Source organism: Lagopus muta, chromosome 5, assembly GCF_023343835.1.
Source record: "Lagopus muta isolate bLagMut1 chromosome 5, bLagMut1 primary, whole genome shotgun sequence".
Lineage (NCBI taxonomy): Eukaryota > Metazoa > Chordata > Aves > Galliformes > Phasianidae > Lagopus > Lagopus muta.
The window spans coordinates 51,308,392-51,333,305 of NC_064437.1; the positions used below are offsets into that span (position 1 = coordinate 51,308,392).

The following is a 24,914-nucleotide window of genomic DNA, read 5'->3' on the forward strand; positions in this document are numbered from 1 at the left end:
GATATTACATGTGTTGTCAGAAAGTAAACAGTTGGTGACTACTTTTTTTGCGTACTTTTATTGCTGACAAAATTGTGATTCCCATTCCATGATTTAGTTGGCTCTGCAAGAGAACAGTGGGTGTGCTTTCAAAAACAAACAAACAAACAAAAAAAAAAAAACAAAAAAAAACCACCAATAACAAACACAACCACCCAATAGCAACACCAATTCTAGTCAGCTGAAGCCAGCCAATGAAAACAAGTAACAGGGACATCTCAGTGAACTAGTAGTAATATTTATCAACACTGACATTCTAGAAAAGCACTCCCAAATGCAGAGCAATATTTTGTACACCAGTTGTATGATAACACTATCCAGAGACCTGATGCAGGGATTGCAACTTTTTACTGGTGTTTGTGCATGTATCATACTGAAGACTCCCAATGCAAACATATCTAGCTTATATGTAGACTTGACACAAGTAATTAAAAGGCTAAGCTATGTAACAATCTAGTAGACAGTTTTGTGTAACTAACTTGGGCAGAACGTTGATTAGCCTCTTAGTCCAGCTCTGGCACAGAATCATGTTTTACCCTACTAATATACTGTAAGTTAGTTACCCTTCCATGCATCTTCTAGAACAGAATGTGCTGTTTTGATAAAAAGTCCTAGTTTTAAGGGCAGGAATCTTCTTCCTTCGCAACAGAAAACACCTCATCAGCACCCTGCTTCAAATACACCAATTGATGTAAATTAGTCATTCAGTAGCTGACAAAGTTACAGAGTTAATGTACTCTCAAGTTGAGCAACTTATTGTTGAATAGGAATGAAATTTAGTGGTTTTTTGAAGGAATGCTTCACTCAAAATATAAATTCATTGAACAACCAGTTCAACTGTATTAACAATTATGTTTAACTTTCCAGGACAAATTTAAAAGATTGCTGAAATATTTATGAGCATATTGAAATAGCAACAAGGTCATAACTGCAAGTGCTAAATACACAGTCATTGGCATATCTTGATAGCTTCCTACAGTCGCTGACAAAGTTCAGTGCACTATTTGGAAAATTTACATCATTCTATTGAAGGAGGTAAAGACAGGAGACTTCTCCACCACCTTCCCCTCTCCACCCCCCCCCCAAAAAAAAAGCATCACCACCACTCCCCAAAAAACCATGTATAATCATCATAGGCTGCAAGTCCTGAAAGGTAACTTGGCAAGGTGGTATGGCAACAGCAGAAGTCTAAGATAAAATATTAACAGATTGCACCCACTGATCCCAATCATGAAAGGAAGCACAGTACAGAATTTTGAGCTAAAAAAAAAAAAAAAGTTCCACTAAACTTTAATTATCCCTCTAGGGTGAAAATAGTAAGAAAGAAAGGCAAAACATATCTTTTAAGATGATATTAAAGAAGTACAAAAATGAAAAAATCTGACATACATGAAAGAACAAAATACAGCAATATTTTTCACGTTTCATGTGTTAAAAACAATCATGCTTTAGTAGAAGTTTGTCTGCCAAGTTTGCTTTTCCTATTTATTAAAATGAAATAATAATAATGAAACCTCTGGGTTTTAAGCAGTTCTTTTAGTATTTAAAAAACAACAACAAAAAAGGAGATACTTCACTAGGAGGAGTTTTTAGAAAGTACTCTTTCATGGAAACCTTTTTCCAGCAGTACATTAGAAGAGTCTTAACATAGATTACGTTTGTAAACCAGGGTATGTCATGGAAACTTGGTTAGCTGCTTTATCTTACCTGCTCAAGAAACTTTAGTTTTTTGAATGGCATGACAAGTGATGTGTTTGCTGCAACACAAGAAGGGGCTACTGCTAAGATTGCTTGAAATCTTACTGTCTTAACTTTGCCTTGTGGGACCTTGATTGACTTACAGTAGAGTTCTGATGTAACAGTTCTGGGTTACAAAAAAGAGCTGCAAAAGGGCACAACTGTCCCATGTGCTTGGAGGACCTGAGGTCACAATGGAGGTTTGATGAACCCAAAATCATTTTCCTGGTCTGCTGTAGACTTGTGTAAAATTACATATGCCATGTTATATTTTATGCCTCCCTTGTACCTTTACCATGGAAAAAGCTGGTATTGAGAGAGAAAACATATCAAAAGATGCCTGCATGCAAGAGCTGAACAGAATCATGCAAGAATTTTATGCCAGATTTATCAGAAGCTAGGAACATTAGTATTTAGGCACCTTAGCATTCAAACAAAGGAAGCTACAAATTGCAGGAACAAATGAAAAAGCCTTTTTTTTTTTCCCTTGTGCATCTTAACCAAACTACAGGCACTTCTTTTGCCCACTGCCAAAACCTTCACGTTTTGCAGTATATCTTCATTGTCCAGATATCAACCCCACACACCAAAAGTAAAGCTAATTATCAACATTTGATGCCTTCTTCATAGCTGCCTTATAACAAAAGTGACTCAAGGACTGATAAATCAATGACTTCTTAACGAGTTATCATGCTGTTTTACATTTTCTTGACCATGGACAACATACTAGCCAGTTTTCTTCCCTCTTAGCAATATGCATTGTTACTCAGAAATTTCCTTTCAGCTTAATTTTTTCAGCTCAAGGTTGTCAATAAAACAGAGGCTCCAAGCATTACAAGAAAGCAAAGAATTAGGAACAATGTACAGAAACAACCCATTATATTATGATTAAAATGATACACATCTTACCTAGCTTTGGAAATACTATTAAATATTCTGCATTGCACTGAGGACAAGCAACTCTAGCAGTACTGTTTCCTCTTTGCTTTTCATCCACCCAGCGCTGTAGACAAGTCTGATGAACCCACTTCGTAGAGCCCCTGCACCTGCAAGGTCTCACCCACTCTGCTGTCCGATCATCCTCATCGGTAGCAAAACAAACCCAGCAGCTTCTGTAATTACAGGAAGAAAAAAAAAGATATTTTTGCTACTTTCAAGTGCTAAACTTTCAGATGTATTTTTAGAAAAAGCATACCTAGAAATGATGCTCGTTGCTTCATTCCTAATCACCAAATACATAGGTGTTTGTTTTTTTTAACCACAGGCTTGTCCTGTGGTATTAACAACATAGTATCACAGACAGCTAAGCAGATGCTTTTAATACATTCTGAATTACTAATTTCAGTTTTTGATCAGTTATGGGTTAAAAAGCACTGCAACTGTACTTCAGCCCTCAAATAATTAAATGCATTAAATGTTTACCTGTATTATCAAGTACCTCCTTCCACACTGAGCATTTCTGTAATTTTTTTTTAATGAAAAATGTAAGATCAATGCTGTAGTTTCAATTGGGAAAACAAATCCAAGCCTCTTACATGACAAAACCTTAAAGCAAACGATACAACGTTACAAACCCTGTAAGTAAATACATCTAACTGCAGTTTTTATGTAGGGATGTGTAAAGTGGTTAACAAAACTTCTCCTCTCCTCTAAAATTTATTGTCAGCTGTTGACCTTCTTCCTCCACCTTCAGGTCTCCTTGAAACAATTTCTGCCACATCACAGCTGCTCAACTATATCTCACCTTTATTGCATCACCCTCTCTTGTTTCCATCAGCCCCTGCACACTTTCTGTAAACCAATACACTACTACTCACAGCATTGTTCATCTTCCAGTATTGTTCTTTGCTCCTCTAATTCCACATCCAATTTAATCCTATATTCACAACTTATACTTTCATTTTTCAAGCTAAGAACTTCACAACAGAGCTAGTTAAGTCTGTGGCTGCCTATGAGGCCAAATGCATTAAAACCACAGAAGTCTAAACCATACTCAAATAATGACAGATTATTTAATTAGCAAATATGTCCATGAGCACCTCACAGAATAAATTACGTCCAAGTATTCTGTTAATAAGAAAATCCTCATCTTTTCCTTAACTGATTCATCTGATTTCCTTCCAGGTAATCATAACTGAAAAAATTTGAAAGACTTAAGAGACAATAACAAAATCCTTTACAGTCTTAAGCCTTTAACAATACATGAATAATGAATAGTAAATTTCTCATGTTTTTGTCATCAGCTTTATCCCTTTCCATGGACTGCATCTGTAGCAGAAAGAGCTAAAGACAACCATTTCAAAACAAGCACCTTGGCTCCTGCCACATTTTCCATTTTCTTGTACTGAATAAAATATGACCTTGATTCTTACTACTGAATGGGGTTGCTACTCAGATGACCTGAAATAGAAAAGGCTGGCAAGGCAGAACAAAGCATTGTTTCTGATAGAAACAGAAACCTTTCTTCCTTGATGACTTTTCTACGGAGCCAAATCAATAATACTAATGTATTTTTCTATACTTGTATGGTGGAAAAAAAAAAGAAAGAAAAAAAAAAAGGCAATTGAGAGCAGCACAAAACACGAAAAGCAGACCAGCATCATTTCAGCCTGGAATATAAGATTACAAATGCCGTTTAGATATTGGTCCCCAGTACCTAAAAGTTGTCCAGACTAAAAAAATTCTATTCTCAGAAAAACTAATTGCATCCATTTTATTTTCTACTAAATTCCCTTCAGGAAACCATGCATATGAAAAGCAAAGTGGATAGATAGAAAGCTGTATCAAAAATCAGAGAGCCTACACTCCAAACGTTATACAAGTAATCTAAAAATCCATAGCTTGCCTGAGAAGAAACTTCTCCAAACCATGAATTCTGCATCACTAAGGAAGCTGCTCTCCTACAGCTTCTGATCCCCAAGGATCAGTGGCAAACACACATGAACTTCAAGTACAAACAAAAAACTTCTGAGAAGAAAAGTCTTGCAAGACTTTTAGCAGAACTTAGCACGTAACCATGAGCCACAAAAACCATTTTCCTCCCATTACAGATCTTTCATAAAATACAAGAAATCTCTTCAGGAAAACGTTTCTGCACGTTATAAAGTATACCATTTTACCTTGAAGTACAAATTCGCTGTTACCTTAATATCAGAACAAAGCATCCTTACTCTGCCAAGCACTGAATGCTTACTACAATTGAATTTAACCTCTGAAAAGAAAAAAAAAAAGCGAAAAGGCTGCTGATAGCAATGACAGCATTGTGAGCCAATGCAGTAACAGGTGAAAGCATGTACTGGGAGATGTGACTGAAAGCACTGCAATAACTGGCCATGAAAAGGCACTGTTCCAAAAGAATAACCAGAGTCGCTATTTGTAAAGCAATTTTCCATGAGCTTGTAAGTTTTTAATACATAGACAATACTGACAGACAAAATATTACTGATTAATAGTAATAAGCTTCCAATAAACCTACTGACTACACTCTAAATACTGTAAAAGCATACATAAGTCAGAAGACCAAGATTTCAAAATTAAAGGGAGTTATGTAGCAGCACACAACATAGGCAAGCTGCTTTGCAATTCATTTCAGTAGAAGAACTCAGTAAGCTCTTTTCTCAAGAGGGAGTGAAACAATATATTGCAAGTACTCTGCTAAGCACTTCCTTTTCCTGAGTTGGAAGCAAGCAGCAGGAAGGTCTTGTGCTAGAGGGTCATTCTTTGGTCACAAGAGACTGCAAGCATGGCCTATGTTTCTGATAAAAGCTATCAAGCAGTAGTGCCGCTTACCATGAGATATGCTAGCTTAGTAATGCTTCAGGGGGGAGAGCAAGAGTTAGATGCACTCAGCTGCAAAGCCTAAAGCATCATGAAGACTTCAGCAGCAGAATACATAAGACCTATGCAACACGATGGTTGAAGCTAGTTAGCAGAGGAAAATTGAGATTGCAGCAGGATTAGAGATGGAGTGCTGCTATCTCCCCTGTACTTTCCAGTTCTCCAAGAAGAAAATGCTTTCATTTTCAACCTGAGTTCTGTCTGACAAACTCCAAAAACTCTCAGTGTCGTAAGAAAGAAAGAAGGACTCACACCAGTTGAAGAAATGAGCCGAGAAAGACAGCAGTGCAAAGCTGCTCCAGTGCACGACACCAGCTTTATATGCAGCATCGTAACTTCTACCAATCTTCTTTAAGGCAGAGTGGCATAGCAGCTATGTGCCAGCTGGGATCATTCAGCTAGAAAGCATGCTGTCCCCTTGAAACTAAGTGTAACTACTAAAGGCAGTTCCTGAAGGTCACATCTCTAAATATCCTGCCATCCCCGGTCAATAATATGGTATAATGCTAAATAAAAGAGAAGATGACATAACCTTTAATACAAAAATATTTTGTCAAAAAACAGCCAGGAAAGCTTAAATAGATAATATCAGAAACAAATACATGGCCACACAACTGTGGTATCCATATAACAGCTCTGACTTCCTCTAGCCAGAGGATGGCACTGCTGAAACTAGATTTTAAGAGGCTTTTCAATAATACATATTTTGTCCTTTTAAGAAAAGCCCACAGATGACTAAAAACCAATAAGCAGTCAGGGAAATGCATAGAAGCAAAACAAAATAACTAGCTAGAAACCATAGCAGAGGTCTATCGATTAAGGGAAGTTAGCTTATTTCTATGCTGTGAATAATAGCTCCGATTAAGGAGAAAGTGTTTACTCTTGAGCTAACCAAACTATATAAAGGAAGAGATATAAGTAAAGGAAGTTCACAAAATCCTGCTGGCAACTTTCTAGCTTGCAGATAAAATTAAATCTTGGACTGCCAGCCACCATCTATTGTGCTCCAATCATGCCTTACATGTATTCATGGCCTTTGCTTCTATTTAACTTGGACTAAGAAATTCCCCACAGATTTAGTTATCATACATTCAAGTACTTTTAAGTTCTCACTGGGTTTGGGGAGCTATTTTACCAAAGAATCTACACTACTGGTTGAAGTAATAACCTGCAGCCTTGCTGCAGGTCTCTAAATACATGAAGAGCTGTTGCAAACATTTGTTTTATTGAAGTGGAGAGGGAAAGCAGGGCTCTCCTAAAACCGTGCAAAGGACAGATCAGGCAAAACTACTACTCATAACAAGCATCTTATTACCGAAACATAACACATTTTTACTAATTAAGCTGTCATTATTACTTTTTAGCAGCCTAGCACACACCTCCAGCGATCTAAGACACTAAGCAACGGCTAGGGGGCAGTAGCATGTGAATCTCACCATCAGGAAATAAAAAAACCAAACAAACCCAACAGTGGGGGGTGAGGGGTGAGATCACAAAGCTTGCAGACAAATTACTTCCAAAATTGAAATATGGGTTGAACATTATTCAAAAAATGAAGGCTGAGTAAGAAGTAGCAGTAATACATAATATTACTAATATGTAATGCTACTACTGTAATAATACATGGCAAAACACCTAGCAAATTATGATTTTGAGATCATTTAAAAATACTTCCTTAGTATTCCTTTAAACATCTTAATCATGTACTAATTGTTTGCAATGGCTGCAACATAATACAGCAGTATGTCTGAAAGCTCTGATTAGGAAAATGAAAACCAGAAAAAATTCTTTGTCTCAACTTCTCTCAGTGCTGAACTGCAGAGCAGCATGATATGCATGTATAACAGATATAGTAAGAAGCTAGATGAGATAGAATTTGTATACTAATATTTACTCTGGCTATAGAAAGCAAGGCAGGTAGCATGCTCAGGATACTACAAGAACTCCAGCTGGCAAGAGGACCACACAGTGTTCTCCAACTGATAACACGACCTGCTATTAAGGTAGAACACCCAACTCCTGACAGGCTGAACTACCTAATTTTTACACCAACAAGAGACTGAGTAAGACTTCAAAGTAGATTTAGCAGTCATTCTTCCTGTAATTCATCTGCAATCTACTGTATTGAATTCTTACACCAATGCCCACTCCCCAGGGACACATTACATGCTTCACTATGTGCTAAACTTTGATTTTCAACTGTTTCCATGGCTTCCAATGTACCAAATTTACTTGCCAGACAATAAAAGCATAGCAAAACAAGAAATCATATATCTGTCAAACTTCAGTCATTTGAGGCTCCCTGGGGAAAGCATTTTCAACTATACTCTTGATCACAGTCATCATGACCTGGATTCTGCACTTTGAGGAAGAAAAAAAAATTACTTGCACCATTGCTTTCAGCAGCTCAGTCAATACACTCTCCAGTTAGAGGATGACAACACTTCAGTCAAACCAACACATAAAAAATGTTGGTGAAAAAGCATTTAATAAAGAACAATGCACAGAAAATAACTCATGTAACTCTCCATCTTATAATACTCAATTACTACAGACAAAGAGAGGATAGAGAAAGGTTTGGCTGAAAGGAAGTGTCAGTGCAGGCAGCAGAAAATTGATCTGAGACTCTAAAACACAGGAGGCTGTTTCTTAGTAAGAAGGAACTCAAAGCATGCTAAGATATTCTACTTAGATGCTCCTATTGTTTAATTACACATTCAGAGGATTCCCTACTCAGCATTTCCAGAAAACAGCTTTCTGACATTACCGGAGAATTAAAAATATTAGCACTGAGGCAAACCTTGATAACCAAGCAATTCTGTTTCAAGAAGCTTGCTTGGAAGTGCTGTCCATGCACCAGGGATGGGTATCAGTGCGCAACCGCTTCATGCTTCATCAGAATCCTGTTAGCTGCACCCCGTTACGAGCAACAACTATATTCATGTATCCTCTAGTATTGAGGAAAGAAACACTGAGTTGACTTAAAGGAATTTAACTATTATTCCTTCAAGTTCTGAGTCAAAGGATACCAAATGTATCTCCCAGAAGACTTACTTTTCCATAACAGAAGGTTAGCAATTACCTACATTCCTTTATCAAGCACTAACCATATCTGTGTGTTCTCAAAGATTGGTATCAAAGTATTTTTAATATGCTGTTTTAAACTGGAATGTTAAGTACAACTGTTAGTCTCAAGAATAAGATGAAAACATGTCTTTGCTCTTTTTAAAAGGCATTACATTATGTACAACAGTTTAATTTGCACTGGAGGAAGTACAAGAGAAACTGCATGACAAGAATACCAATACTGGTGTTTGTGGTACATATAAAAATTAGGTGGTAGGTGTTACAAACATCAGAAGCAACATAGATAGAGAACAGAACTTTGACATTCCTGAAATTGTAGCTGTCTCAACATTAAACCACTACTGTGACAAGCAAATGATAAAAGATAAGAAATACAAACTTTGATTCCATTCACAGTCTGCATTTTATGCAAGTTCAAACTTCTGCATCAATTCTGTTAAATATCTGAGGTGTGGGGGCATAGTGGTGAGGCCAGTCTCTTTTCAGCAGTATGTGGAGACAGGACAAGGGGAAATGGACATAAGCTGCAGCACAAGAAGTTTCGCACGAATGTGCGCAAGAACTTCTTTACAGTGAGGGTGATGGAGCACTGGAACAGGCTGCCCACGGAGGTCCTGGAGTCTCCTCTGGAGATGTTCAAGACTCACCTGGACGCCTACCTGTGCGACCTGCTGTAGGGAACCTGCTTTGGCAGGGGGGTTGGTCTCGATGATCTCCAGAGGTCCCTTCCAACCCCTACAATTCTGTGATTTTCCAGCATCACACAGCTAATGTAAGAATGAAACAATCTTTGTATACAGTACAGTTAAAAGTAAACATATTAGCACTACCTTTATCAGTTAAAAACCGAGCTTATGGCTGTCCACATTCCATTCTCAGTTCCATGATTAAAGCAGTTTTTTCTATTATGTTCTACCAAACAAAGCAGAAATAAAATAGAAAGTGGGGTCCCAAAGCTGCAAAAATTGGCAGGAAGTCTTCAAGCAAATGGCTTTGAATTCAATATCTTATATGACAGATGCTATTACTCAAGTTATATTTTCAGTTTATAACTTCTACTTTTGTTATAGAATTTACAGTATGTGAGAGAGCAAACGAAAAGTCCTAGAAGAGACAGTCATCTTTTATCTTCCTAATATTCATATTGAAAATTGAAGAATGAAACTTTGAAGTCACCAAAAAAAAAATATCTCAATTCAGTATGGATTTTAAACCCCAAGAAGAGAGATGGCTGGGAGGCAATGGCTTTAGGAACAGCTACTCATATTTGGCATTGGTATTGAAAATCTGGAAGAATATTTACTAAATGCAAACCAGACTTCAAGGTGTCTGAACATAACATTAAGTAACTCTCCCCAGCACTCTCAAGCTGACTGCATGACTCACCAGCAGAACAATCATAAGCACTCAGCACATGGCCTTCCTAATAGCATCCTTCACAGAAGGCTACCTTATGCTGACATGTTTCAATCCAACATAAAATGCTGACTTTTAAACAAAGTATTCGGGTGTCAAGTGGAAGCTTTTGTTAACAGGAAAAACAAATGAGGGGAGAACAGAAAGCAACTAAAGACACTACAGCTTTAAAAGAGAAGGACTATTTCACATTTTCATGCATAGGACTCCCTATCCTCTCTACAGCAAAGCACCAATGAACATTTGATATATTCACTGCCACTCAAAGTTTTCTTTTAAAAACCTTCTGAAAGTAGTACTTTAATCTTGTAGAGTTGGTTTTCCCTGAAATTATACATATTAAAATAGTTACCTAGTATATTTGTATTAGTTGACACAAGTTTTAACTTCAACAAGCATTGCAAGCCACCATACCAAGGGAAACAATCACAGCTAAGCACTATTACAGAGATCTAAGAAGCTATCAATAAGATCTTTCATTCAGCTTCTTAGATTTAGTAGATGAATACTGTTTGAACGCCCTGGAAATATATATGAGGTACTAAGATTTTCAGTACCAAAGATGATAAACAGCATCTTGGGAGTTTCCTAACCCTAAAATCAGAAAGCTAATTTCCTACTGTCTGCAGGTAGAAATAAGCTGTTAAGCCATTAAATTTAAAATATTCAAGTTTGTATATAAGCCTATCAAAGCAGATGTCAATATGGAAATGCTACACACATGAGACAGAAGTCTGAAGGTTAAAATAGCTTAACATCCTGATGCTTTTACACAGATGGGCAAAAGACCTTCTAAAGGTCTGCAATCAGTTTTCATTTATCTTTGCTGATAAAACAAGGAAGCATTACTTTCAGAGCAGTCCTTGTATACTGGAGGAAGAAGTGGCCTTTAAAAATAGCATTTTGCAGCTGACAATCTGCTCTATGAAATAGTGTTACTGTGCTATTGTGTGAAATAGTGTTATTCTGCACGTGTTATATTTTCCATGAAAATAAATAGGAAGCATTGCTTTCAGAGTGACCTACGTGCTTAAAAGATAAAGTTACTAATCAAACCTAGTCCAATCAAACCAAAATCTGACAAAGTTCAACTGCTTATCTTCCAACATTAGCTAGGAAGAACAAAAGAGTCTGAAGCATGCACAAAGCAGCCAGAACACCTAACAAGGGATAAACAAGGCAACATTTACAAGTGTTCAGCTGGAAGAACTACCGTTAAACAGTGCCAAGACAGGAAGTTCATAGTGCCTAACTGAAAGAAGAAAAAAAAAAAAAACCTTCCTTCTTCTTTAGCCTATTTTAAAAGTGATATTTAAAAAGACAAAAAGGACTCAGTTTGCAATACTGGCATACCAAGAACAATACTTCCATTGTAAATGTTCAAGACCCTCATACCACTGTGAGTACAGTATTTCTGTGTTATTTCCTCTTGCATTCATGGTGTAGCAACCCTTCACTTCAGCTAATTATAAAGTCCTTAGCTAGAAATTTCAAGTAAGGAATTCATTACACTGTGACAGCTTTTTATTAGAAAGGTATCATTTCTTAGAAATGTGGTTCAGACTAAAATTATGCAGGAAAAATACCAAGAAGAATGCACAAGAAGAATGCCACACAGATGTACAACCTAGGAGCCAAGTAAAGAAAGCCAGATGTTCTCTCTCACAAATACATATTGAAGAACTTGATTTAAGAGCTATCACCCTTGCATACAAAGTAGTGCATACATTCAGATCTACAGCAATAACTTATTCCTGAGACAACAGTACTTCACCATTCTCTGCAAATTCTCAGTGATACCACCTAGGTGTCAGGAGAAAAAAAAAAAAAAAAAAAAAAAAAAAAGCTCTCTCCTCTCACTGAGAAGTGTTAGACACCAAAGAAAGCCTTATTCACTGGAAAGCTATTTTCTGCATCCTTCACTACAAGATTTCAATTTGATTTAAGAGTATGTGCTTTGAGTGCAATGACAATACATTAACTCATAAGCTTTTCTGTATGCACTTGTTACTGCTACCCAGCGCAATAACTATCTGTCATTAGCATCAACAATAACAGCATGAAAGAAAAGGAACTTCTGCCCTTCAGAATCCCTACAAAGGAGTCATTCACAGGTTACGTCCTCTGATGTGAAATACTGAAATGTTTTTCTTGATCATCACTACATACAACATAAAAGCAGTTATGCATGATCTCCGAGCACCAGATGAAGGAACAAGAAAGTTTCTTGTAACGTAACCACACTCCATAACACCAGTATATAATAGAAAACTTACTCACCCTGACTGCATTTTGAGGTCTTGTTTACTCCAAGATCCTTCTACTTGTACAGTACCGAGTCCTGAGTTAAATACAAATCCTGTATACTCGGCACCTTCTTACCATTCCCATCCATTGTTTCCCACAGCGCTGTTTCTAAAGCTTCCTATACTGAGTGCAACAAGCTTGCATGAAAGCTGTGGTCTTTCTTCATGCCTTTCTCTATGCTTCCTAAGTACTTCAAACTTTTTCCCTATTGTCCTTGTTGTTAAGCAAGCCATGAACGCCTTCCAATTATTTCAGATTATCAACTGTTATTCCAAATTTACTGGGAAGTATTTGGATACATCCTTTCAGCTTTGTGAAACTGTAGTTCACAAGAACATGAAACGTGCATCAAACCGCAGATATCCACATCCAATTGAAGAACAGTGAACTGGTTTGGCTGCTAATTAACCAACTTCCTTTTTAGTAAATGCCCACCTAAACCTTTCCTTACTTTTCTACATGCCATTTGGTTTTGACAGTTTTTCATGAACAGTAAGCTTTGCTAATACTGGGAAGACCCTAAAGGGAAAAAAAAAAAAAAAAAAAAAAAAAAAAAAAAAAAAAGATTTTAAAAAAATCTAAGCTTGAAAGAAAAAAACCTGCAAAGACATCACAAAAGATTCTAGATTCTTGCGTATCACAGTCCCAAATGCTGATATGAGCACAAAAGAAAAACTTCAGTTTTATTAGGCAGAGTCATCTAATTACATCAATTTACTGTTTGCCACACAGATAAATACCACCTCAGACATTTCCCACTGAATTAGGGCCTCATGTTATGTTAAAATTGCCACAGACAGCAGGGCAGCCATTCAGAACATAATGATTTGTTAGACATCCAAAATAACGAAATACTACATATCATCAGACTATGAATTCCAGGATGAAGATGAAATTTAGTTTCAGGTGTGCAACATTCTTCCTGATCTTCCTCGTTCTTCTTCCTTTCTACACAACAGCTTTACCATCCTCCTCCTGCTCATTTGTCATCCTTAACCGTCTTCCTTTTTATACTTGACATTCACAGGAAGTAAAATAGAATACCTCCCTTACAGCGCTTCTAAAAAAAAAACAAAAAAACAAAAAAACCCACAAAAACAATAACCAACCTATCTCTTGTCTGTTACTTCTTGCAAAAATGTTTCCAGTTCCTGACTCTCAGCCTCCTTAACAACACTTCCCAGATATCTAAAACATCAACAATAAGTTTTCCTCTTCCTCTGTCCCCCCAGCAAATCATTTATAGTTTTTTTTTGTTTGTTTGTTTGTTTTTTTTTTTTGCATCGGACTGAAGTTCCTTATCCTCACCTTCAAGGCAGAGCAAGCTCTGTCCTTGCCTCCCAGAGTTTGTCCCTCCATCACCTGCCTGATGACAGCCTGTATTTTACTAAAATCCTCTTTCCTTACAGAAGTAAAATAAATAAATAAATAAATAAATACATCAGAGTTCAGTGAGGTCTTTCTCCCTTTTCCCCGGATGTTTGTGATGAAAAGCGTGATGGGTTTATCAGTAGAGGGTAGATTCCTTATGGGCTCCCACCTTCAGAAGCACTGTGCTGTTGTGTCGCCTATACGTGCAGCTCTCAAGAGCTTCCTGGATGACTCAATGCCCCACAGTGGGAACCTCAAATTCTCAGCAGAACAGGGTGAAAGTGCTTCGTGTGCAAACACGAGGAAGCAAACGTAATAAGAGCGAACGCCTTTTCTCCCTTAGAATTAAGTCAGAGGAGTTTACAGGTCGGACTTCTTAGCAACTCAAAAAAGAAACTACACGCTCCTCCAAAACAGACAAAGGTAGTAACAAAGCCCACAAGGCCCGGCTAAACACACGTCGCCTTTCAACGCTTCGACGAACGCTCCCGACGCCGCGTTACCTCCGGCAGCGTCAGGAAGCGGGCAACCCCCTGCACCGCGCCGCTCTCCCCGCAGCCCGCTCCAGCCCCGCCACGGCCGAGCTTAACGCGGCCCGCACCACCCAAGCATCAAAAGCCACGGCGAACCCACACATACGCAACCGCCCCCGGCCGGCCCAAGCCTCCCGGAGCCGGTCCTCCCGTACCTGTCCATGGTCTGCGGCAACGCCAGGCCCGTCTGCTCCGACATGGCTCCAACAGCCGAGGGCCCGCGGCCTGACAAAGGGGCCCAGCGCGGGGGAAGCCGCGCGTCACGCCGGGAGAAAGCGGGGCCGTGCAGCGGGGCCGCCCCCCGCCACGCGCCTCCCTCGGCGGGCGGGACGCGGCGCGCGGAGGGCGCTACGCACGCACGGCGCGGCCTAGAGCCGCCGCGGCGCCGAGATGAAAGGCAGCGGTGCCTCTGTGAGGTAAAGGCCGAGCGCAACCGCGACGCCCGTCCCCGCCCTCTTCCCAGCGCGCCTGCGCCCAGCAGGCAGTCGAGACGGCCGGGCACGCCGGGAAGTGTAGTCCCGCCGCCTCCGGGGGCTTAAAGGTCCCGCGGGGCGCCGTATCCCCCTGTCCATCTCCCTTTCTATGCCGCTTTTCGCCTCTGCCGCCTAACCGCTGCCCGGCACCGCGCGCGGGGCAGGTAGGAGCCGCGCTCGCGTAGAGGGCTCCGACGGGGGACGGTCAGCGCCGTGCCCGGCACCGCGCCCACCGCTCCGGCACAGGGTCACCGAGCGGAGGGCGGCGGGAAGGGCCCTTGCGCCTCCGCTCTCCCTCGCGCGGAGCGGCCGTCGCGCACCGCAGCCCCTCCCTCACGGCGGCGGCTGAGGGTACCGCGCGGCGCCGCTGCTGCGGGAGAGGAGCTGGGAAGGAACTGCCGCCACCCGGCCGGCAGGTGCAGCCTCTGCCCCGGGGGAGAGAGGGCTCGCGCGGTGCTGGGGAAGGGCTGCGATCGCGTTGTGTGCTTGTGGCGGCTGTTGGCGCCCTGAGCGAGCTATGGGGTGGCTAGTGGTAGTGCAGCGCTTCCACTGCTGCTCGTAACCGTGGAGTGTAAGTCCTTAAGGGCTTTGAAAATCCATTCTATGTTCTGAAGTCGATATGCAGTAGCGCAGCATAAGAAGCTGGAACTTCTGAGTCCGAAAAGCCTTTATGGAACAAAGGGACAGACAGCACCTGAGGGTTACTGCTTCTTGTCCCCCTGGGGCCCTCACCTGCTCTTTCCTCAGCCCAGATGTGCATGTATTGGCACGTGTGGAGAAGTTCTGCATGTTGTGCTTCCCACGCAAAGGGCAGAGGTGTTGTTTGCAGAAACGCCTACTACAGTTCCAATTCTTAGGAAGGTTGGTGGGTAAAGATCAGATTTAGGTCTTTCTTCTCGAGTTTTGATGGGTGTGTATATACATATCTAACAACTGCTGTGTGTAGCCAGTCCTCAAAATCTTGCGTCAGTTGTATCTTGCTGTGTTATGCTTCATTTGCTGTACAAGGTGGTGGCTTTCTGGGCCAGCTCCACACCTGTGCACCCTCTTCAGCACACATCAGTTCATGCTTGAGATGAGCAGAATTTGCCTGGTAGCTCTGTGCAGCTGCAGAGATCAGGTAGGACAAGAAGGAGCCTGCAGTGAATGTACTTCATCCTTTGACCCTGCTGTCATAGCTAAGGGGAAATGTCTGGTTTTGAGTCTTTGATGGGAGAAAAATACTGTAAAATATCTGTTTAAAAAAAAAAAAGTGGAGGGCTGCACTGTTGTCAGATTACAGAACAAACGTGTAAGTTGGTTATGCAGTTGGACCTAAATTTATGTACATTGTTCTGTTTTTGCTATTGCTTTGTGCCTGATATTATTTTTCTCAGATTTTATTTTCCATTTTTCTTTTATTATCTGGACTTAGACTTACAAGCTGTATTCTATACATAGAATAAGGACAGTGTTGTCTGTTTTCTGATTACCAAAGCTATCATCAGCAGGAGTGCCAAAGCAGTTACATTTTGGTAATTTTTTCCTACAGAAAGTATCTACAGAAGCAAGTAGGAAGAGGGCAGCGTGCTGACATCCTGTCCAAGAAAATTTATTTTTAACTTTGTCTTAGGACAGTAAAATTCAATTTTACTTGCAGTACTGGGAAGTCTTGTGCGTACAGTAGGCTGAGTAAACCATGTAGGCGTGGCTTCCTGGAAGAGAACCTAATACCCACTTTCCCAATTACAGCTGCTTGTGAAATATTAGAGCAGTACTGGTTACCAGAGTCTGTGATTCCTGGACTTCATCTGGAACAAATGCATTGTCTATTGGTCAAAGTACTGATCAGATAGGCCAGACAAATGCTTGGGTTTTATGTAGTTATTCTGAAACCTTACAGATGAAAGGAAGGAAGTCTATTTTATTTCTGGGATTTGTACAGCTTCTGTGTTTTGGTTTTGGGGCAGGGAGGATAAGCTAGTTGCCTGCCATTTAGGATAAGGCTATGAGGTTGTGATCAGCAGTAATGACTTTGGGCAATAGTTACCCAAAGAAATGTGACTGGAATCCATCATCACCTGGCTACTATATGAAGCTTGAGAACAGTCTCTCACAAAGAAGGCTTCTTTGCCCCCTGCCAGGGAGGGAGGGATGACAAAAGCGGTTGAGACATGTGTATTGGGTCACGTGGTAAACACTTGGCAGGTGTGTACATCATATTTCCTTGTAAATATGCAATATAGAAAAACATGACAGACCTCATAACATCCTATGAATAGCTTAAAAATCCCCAAATCTAGAAACTGATTTGTGTCTTTTTCAATCTTCAAGACTTTGTTGGGCAGCTTTAGGTATGGAATCTCAATTTGTCCTCTCAGAAAGAAAATGTGGTGTTAAAATACATAAATAACCAACAGTTTCTAAGTTTGAAAGAACTCTCCTTATTCCCCAACAGAGCAAAAGTTGTCATTCCATCCTCATCTCTTCCCTCTACCAGGACTGAATATGCAGCTGCCCCATTCAAATGCTTTCTTTATTCTCCCCAACAGTCTCCTTCAAGTCACTCTCCCTATCCCCCTTTACTGTTCCTTTTCTTTCTACTTTTTATTACAGTGACAGTTTGTATCTTAAACCTCAGACTTGCTCTTGCAGCTTTTTTTTTTTTTATTACACTGTTGTTTTCCATACCATCCCTAAATGGAGTCCTCATTGTTCTGTCTCTCTGATGGTTGTGCTGATTCATTTGGTCCTCTCTTGCCTTCACCCGATGGGAGCTGCATTTGAGCCTGGAGGGGACTCCCTGAGGAGGACTCCCTTTTGCCAATATGAAGTGTAGGATGAGGACTGCTACCACTTGGGATTTGGCAGAACTCAGCCTCACTGGTGCCAGCTGGAGGTGGCAGCCATTTTGAATTAAATAAGACCACACACTTGAAGAGAAGTACAGAATTAAATGAAAACTATGAAAAATAATATAAGCTGCTTAGAGCTATCAGATTTATACCAGAAAGTCACATTTTAAAACATTAAATTGTTTGATAACAAACTTGCAGAGATTTCATTAAGCTTGTTAAGGTAACTGATAAACAATTAACATTAGAATAGCATGGAGTATATTAAATATTTACCTGTCCGTTTCAGCAGCACTGCTTTAACACATTCTTTTCATTTGACAACACTGAAGCTGTTGGAATTATTCACTAATTTAAACAAAGCTAAGCAATCTAGCAATATGAAAGCATTCTCTTTATTCAATAGTGCATTATAACTGCATATAAAAAATAAATGGCAAGATCACTTTATATTTCATATTTGCTTGATTCTGTCTTTCTAAATGCAAGGAGCCCTCCATTAAATTCAAATGAGATATATGTAAACTGAGAAAAATGTTTCTACAATAAAACTAAGTTTTTCAGTAATGTACTTTAACCTTCAAGTTAGTTGGAAAATTCACTTTGTGATAGAAAGACTGGCATGGGTTTTTAGCTATAGAAGGCATAAATTACTTCGTAATGAATTTCATCAAACAAAAACGCACTCAGTACAATCTTAGCTAAGTTAGCTAGGCTTACTTGAGCTTTTCTTACATTTGTTTCTTTGGAGTTGGCCCAGGTCAAGAAATTCAGGTATCAGATTGAATGAAGCTTTTGTTTCCTGATACAGCTGTTGTTACTATCTTTTAACTTCCAATTACAAAACAGTTGGCTGGTAGGAAAGAAAAAAAAAAAAAAAAAAAAAAAAAAAAAAAAAAAAAAAAAAAAAAAAAAAAAAAAGCTTCTGGTAGCTAATGGATCAAAAGACTCCATTAAACCTTGAATTTCTTTGGTTAAGTAGCATTTCTCTGTTAGTGACTGTCATGATTACTTTCATTATCTTAATATTTGATCTGCAAATGAAGCTGTCTCCTGTCTCCTTTCACATCAGTCTTCACAGCATCTGCAGGGAGCAAGAAAGGGCATAAAGGAGGGCTGCACAGTGACCAGGGCTAACCCTGTACTAGCTGAGGTTTCAACAAATGAGACATTTTCAGCTGCTGTCAGAAAGCAATTTTCCTGGCCTTTAATGATTCAGAGCAGTGCAAACAGGTTAGAGCAAGTGTTCAGAGACTCTTGATTACAGCATTAATTCAAGGCGAGTGGACCACACAGTCCAACATAAATAGACAGCAGAAAGCAAAATACAGGGGTGGTTTAGCAAGCTGTTTTCAAATACCCTCATTTATCTTTCTCAGAGTTCAGCCACAAAGCTGGGCATATTTCATCTTCGAAAAGACAGCCTGAAACTTTACGAAACGCTGATAGTTTCACATTTCAGATTTCTGCTATGTGATTTTCATACAAGTGTTAGCATTCCTTTTCCAGAATTATTGATATCATTGATTATCCAGAACAATTAATGGATCAGCAAGAGATGGAATACAAAGGCCTGCAGACTAAATTCTGAAAACTGTCTGACCTATAACATCAAAATGAGATTCATTCCTTTCAATCTGTGTACTGAAGTAGGAGATATGTGGATGGTGGTTGTGGAAGGAAGGTAGCTAAAATGAGGAGCTGCAGTATGGAGTGGATGTGGTGGTAAATAGTAAAATATTGGTCTGCCTTTTTATTTTTTCCTGAGTAGGGTTATTACTATTTTCCTTCTTTAAAGGATTTGAAGTTATAACAGTAGCTCAGTAATGAAGAAACAGTAATTTGCAATTTGGAAGGTATTCATATCATACAGCCCACGTGCTGATTTTTGTTTTGAAGTTTCATACTTGCCCTATCTGTGCTTCAGTTGGAATGCTTTTAGAACTGGTGTTGTGACAAGTGGCTCCTTAATGTTTTCTACATCTAAGTAATGTGGCACCATCCCGTTTGTAATAGTGGTGATGGTTTTTCATAGATGATAAGCCTTGTAAATAATTCCTTGTACGTAAATTTGGAGATTTGAAGGAAGTTGGGAGTCCTGGAAGCACTCCTTTGGCTAGCGATTGCTGCTCCACGTAGCTGTGTGCTCTGGCCATAAAAACGCTGCGTGCAGCTCAGCTGCCGTTGCGCGCTGTCAGCTCCGTGCGGCACGCGCTGTGTCTGTCCGAGCTCCTCTGGGCAGCGGAGCGCAGCAGCCCGAGCTGAGCTGAGCTGAGCTGCCCGGCGCTGCAGGCCCTGCTTGGGCAGCCAACGCCGCCCCCGTCGGACTGCAAAACCCAGAATGCCGCGGCAGAGCATGCGCTGACAGCTCCCAGTTGTCAAAGTGCTCTTGCCAGAGTGGGCCGACTGTTTGTCACACCAAACCCGAAAGGACAAAATAAACACACTGTTTTATTGAGCTTTAGATACAGAAAATCCAAAGGTAACTGTTCCTTAAGAATTTCTGTGTCGACTGCATGGGTTACTGCATGCAAGCAGAGGTGGTATTGCTGTGGGGATATAGATTTCCTGTTCTGGTTTGTGTATTTGCTCAAATACTTATAGCACCTCTTGATTATTTGCTGTGTATAGTCCAGTGTTAGACATGGGTGGCCTCTCAGTCTTTCTTTTTTTTATCCAGTGTTTTTCCATTCAGACTGGCTTTGCTGTTAAAGGTAGGTCTTGACCTTGACAAGAGAATTGAATTGTGGTGATTTTACCTTTAAGAAACAGTATGAAAATGAATGTGGATTACAGTCTTTAGGATAAAGTTCAAAAACAAATGGCTAAGTCAAGGTACATATGTGAAACAACTGCTGTGCTAGCCACTATAGATAACCTGATGACTAACTGATTTAAATATACTTTACTGATGGCAGGACTGTAGTATTTCAGCTGCTGTATTTTTTTCTCAATATACTTTTGTGCAGGGAAGGGGTAAACAATTATGCTTTTTCTCTCTGCTACAAAATTGTCAATAATTTTCTGCAGTCTTAGAATTAATGGTGATGTTGCTATAAACGCAGATGATGGAAAGCTACATGAAGCTTGGTGTGTTCTGGTTTTTCTACAGCACTGCTTTAAGCCGCCTCCAGGTTTCCCCTGCCCCATTGGCAGCAGCAGGGCTGCTGGCTGGGTGTGATAGTTTGCCCCGTTCTTGGGAACTTGCCCTAATGTTGTCTCACAGCATAGACTTGCATGAACCCTTGCTGTTCGTTTTGTATGGAGAGGGGAAATACTAGGGAGCAAGCCAAGTAACTTATAGAAGAAATGTATCCTTACATTCATTTGAGGTAAAAAGTCTGTGAGTGACTATGTAGGAATTAAAAAATAATAAACTAAAGGTGTGTATAGGCCATCTCAAAACCGTTGTCAGGAGTCACTGACTTTGCTCTTTGACACCTTTCTTAACCAGATAATTGGTTTGGCTGGACTTTACTTTGTTCCTTTGAAACAGCAATCCTAAAAACAGCGTGGCCAAGCTGTTGTGATTAGCTCAGTAGAAATGCAATTAGGCATTTGGTGATCACCATCTTTTACATACTTCAATTGAGAAACTGGTTTTGGCTCATTCAACATGCTTTTGAAATGTATAATAATCTCTTCAATAGACTAGAAGTCTGTGACATGTGGAGGATCCTGTTTTAGTTCCATGCAATGATGTTTACATCTGCATTACTATTATGGTGTTTTGAAATATTGATCAAATTCCAGTACCTGCCCTCCTTTATATGAATCCCCCCTTCTATCAGGTATAAGACTCAGTCATGCTATGTACACTCGCTTCTAAAGCGAGTTTAAGCTTATGTATCGATGTAGCAAATAAATTCCATCACTAGTCCTTGTCTTGTGCATCTAAAGATGGCCATGTCTCTACTTAAAACATTCGACTTAACCTCATTTTAATTTTTCACTGTGAAAGCATCGGGAGCGTTACAGCCGAGTAGCACCTCCCCGATTTGCTCCTTTTGGCCTTATATTTCCCTACGAACAGATGACGGACGGTTTTCTGGAGAAGGCAATAGAGCGGGACGCCTTTGCGGCGAAGCAGCGCTGCGCCCCGCAGTGCCGCCGGCTCGGCCCCGCCGAGGGTCGCTCCCCGTCCCCGCGGCCCCAGCACGGCGGTGCCGGCCGGAGAGCCTGGCTGCTTGCTGGGGAAATGGGTACCGGCTCCTTTAAAGGTGCCCTCATCGGAAAGGGGGTGGAGAAGAGCGGAGACTGGTGTCTCTTTAACCTTGCTGAAGGACGCAGCAGTATTTATTGACGTATGCAAATAGCCAGGGGGAGGAGGTGGAGGAGGAGGAGGGTGCTTGGAAAAACAGGAACCAGAATCAGTTTCTCATTGCAGGGTGAGAGCTCTGAGTTCCGGTGTAAGAGAAAAGAGACGTGGCGAAATTGCTGTATATCTCTGCCCTATAAGCACATCTCTCATTTAGACTGAAGGGAAACAAGGCATCAAAAAGGGTGAAGCATCTTAAAAAATATTTTCAAGACAATCTAGCATGATCAAAGCTTACATGTTCCTAAATGGGGGAGGGGGAAGATTACGGGTTTGCCTTGCAACTTGCTGTAGCATATAGCACTACTAATAGGAGGAGATTTTTGACCGGCAAATGATTAAAGCAGCCTCATTTGTGCTATGAATGACAATGCTAATAATCTGTCTTTGTGGTTTTTTCCCCTACTGTTTCAGCTGCGCAAACCATGCAGGATGATTTACTGATGGACAAAAGCAAAGCCCAGCCCCAGCAGCAGCGGCAGCAGCAGCAGCAAGATCCAAACTCAGCAGAAGCCCCCTCTACGCCCATCTCGTCAGAGACGCCCAAGCCAGAAGACAGCAGCTCAGTGACTAGTATCGGCACATCGGCTCCTTCCCAAAATAGCAAGGAGAAGATGCAGATGGAGTCTCCCATTTTGCCTGGCTTGAGCTTTCACCAGCCTCAACAAGAACCTGCAGCCGGCACCTCCTTGTCTCCCTCCTTCGGCAGCACCTGGTCGACGGGGACCACAAACACGGTGGATGATAGCTTTTTCCAGGGGATTACTCCGGTCAATGGAACAATGCTTTTCCAGAATTTTCCACACCATGTCAACCCTGTATTTGGTGGCACTTTCTCTCCTCAAATTGGCCTAGCTCAGACTCAACACCACCAACATCAGCAGCAGCAGCAGCAAGCTCAGCAGCAGCAGCAGCAGCAGCGGAGGTCTCCTGTGAGCCCTAATCAGGCGCCTTTTGCCCAGAGAAATGCTGCTTACAGCCATCAGCCCATCATGACCAGCAAACCGTCTTCCTCTTCTGCATCCTCTTCTTCTTCCTCCAGCTGGAATAACCATCAAAATGCAGCTTGGAGTACACCTTCCAACCCTTGGGGTGGGCTGCAGGCTGGTAGGGACCCTCGAAGGGCAGTTGGAGTGGGGGTTGGCGTGGGAGTGGGGGTCGGTGTACCCTCCCCCCTCAATCCCATTTCACCCCTTAAAAAACCATTCTCCAGCAATGTCATTGCCCCTCCGAAGTTCCCACGGGCTGCACCCTTAACCCCCAAATCCTGGATGGAAGACAACGCGTTCAGGACGGACAATGGCAACAATCTGTTGCCTTTTCAGGTAAATGTACCTTCTACATAGTGACAGCTATCACAGTTGTATTTTATTGCAGGGATATATTTCGCTTTACTTTTCTATATGAGAGACATCTCCATACTTCATGTCTGCACTGAATAGTCATCCCATATAAAAGAAATAAGCTTGGTCTAAGGGAGGTGCACACTCAGAGGTTCCAAATTTTGGCTTGGTGTTAACAGTCTCCTTGTACTTATAATCTGTTCTTAAACATGACGGGGCTTAACCTTGTTGTTGTTGTTGTTTGTTTGTAGCATTAGAAAGGTAGTAGCCTTCCTACGTGAAAGGCAGGTTTGGCAGACTGTGTTCTATTGCTGCTCTGTTTGTTTTTTTTTTTTTCTCGTGTTTTCCCATATGAGAAGAGCAGGAGACATTAAAATTGCTTGCTTCAGTATTCTAACTGGCATGTTAATTTTAACCAAAGGTGCTTTTGAACTTGAAATCCAGTCGATTATTTTATCACTATTGAAATAACTACTTGTCTTTATGTTGGGGCATTTAACAGGGGGATCTGTTCATATAAGGTACATATAGGAAAAGCTGTGTATGTCTGATATATCCCCCTTTGCTGTTATATTCATGGTGGACGTTTTGAATATGTCTAGAAGCAGCGTGGGTGTGTATGGAAAGAGTGGCGTCTCTGTCCTTTCCAGTAAGGAAATACCCAATACAATTGGTGTGATTTAGGAATGGCAGGGAGGTATTGTATAAAATAAACTAATTTATGCTGTTCAAAATATTTGCAGAGAAAAGAGACAATAGGACACGACCTTCAGAGCCATATTGCAATGGAGTCTATTTACTAGCTACATAGCTCTGAAATATTTAAAGCTGCAGTGCCCTTCAGTGTTTTTTTTTTTATCTATGACGACAAAGCAGATCAATTGCAGCTGAAACTGGGCCACACAGAAGATTTGCAATTTTAATGCACAACGAAACCTGTCATGGTGTGAAATCCATTTTAAGTTGAAAGAAGCAGGGCATGCACTTGCGGTTTTATTTATACAAGGTGAAGTGAATCACTCTTTTCTGCCAGGCTAGCTTTTTTAGTCTCAGATATGTCAAAATTTCCTGTTTTGGAATGCAGTGAAATCATTTGTGTACGCTTTATTTTAAGGTACTAGCTTTCTCAGTATCTATGAACTCCCAAACATTTGTAACAGATCAGTTTTGTATGAATAGTGTTTAGCTTGACATTTAGTGTCAGAAACAAAGCAAACAAACAAAAGACAAACCCCACTCATTACTTTAAGAGATTGTTGAAGTAAGATATATGCATTCCTGTGCACTTTTTAAGTCCCATTCAAAGAGAGTATCTTATAGTCTGCCCTGATATTTCATTTTGCTGCTTCATTCTATTTAAAGGGAGAGTTGCTCATTTTTTATTGGCTACCCTAAATTAAGGTGGAGTGTCTGTTGATTAACTGCTGGGCAATGTCTCTAGCTCTGAAGACGGGAGAAAGGTTATATTTCAGATACAATATGCCTAGTGAAGCTATTATGTTGCACGGAACTCTCTAGCACAAAAGCCAGTGGATATAGCTCTCAGTCACTCCTGAAGGAGTGTCAAATGTTTCAGTTTACAAGTACTCTTTAATTTATCACCCTTTAAAAGTTATAAA

At 40.6% G+C, this 24,914-nt stretch overlaps 2 protein-coding genes across 12 annotated transcripts in view; one reads left to right on the plus strand and one right to left on the minus strand.

Annotated features, from left to right (window-relative positions):
* MARCHF5 (membrane associated ring-CH-type finger 5) overlaps positions 1-14,652 on the minus strand; it is a 31,051-nt gene extending 16,399 nt beyond the window's left edge. For all 3 annotated transcript variants that reach the window (XM_048945299.1, XM_048945298.1, XM_048945297.1), the window contains exons 1-2: positions 14,483-14,652; positions 2,686-2,888 (exon numbers count right to left, since the gene is read on the minus strand). In XM_048945299.1, coding sequence (XP_048801256.1) covers positions 2,686-2,888; positions 14,483-14,526 — 247 coding nt within the window. In that variant the 5' untranslated portion in view covers positions 14,527-14,652. The remainder of the gene's footprint in view (positions 1-2,685; positions 2,889-14,482) is intronic.
* Positions 14,653-14,755: 103 nt separating this feature from the next.
* CPEB3 (cytoplasmic polyadenylation element binding protein 3) overlaps positions 14,756-24,914 on the plus strand; it is an 88,473-nt gene continuing 78,314 nt past the window's right edge. For 4 of the 9 annotated variants that reach the window (XM_048945287.1, XM_048945291.1, XM_048945292.1 and 1 more), the window contains exons 1-2: positions 22,004-22,137; positions 22,367-23,277. In XM_048945287.1, the coding sequence (XP_048801244.1) occupies positions 22,378-23,277 (900 nt within the window). In that variant the 5' untranslated portion in view covers positions 22,004-22,137; positions 22,367-22,377. Of the gene's footprint in view, positions 14,965-20,001; positions 20,117-21,955; positions 22,138-22,366; positions 23,278-24,914 lie in introns of those variants that run through there. The other 5 variants (XM_048945294.1, XM_048945296.1, XM_048945289.1 and 2 more) reach the window with 4 other exon arrangements.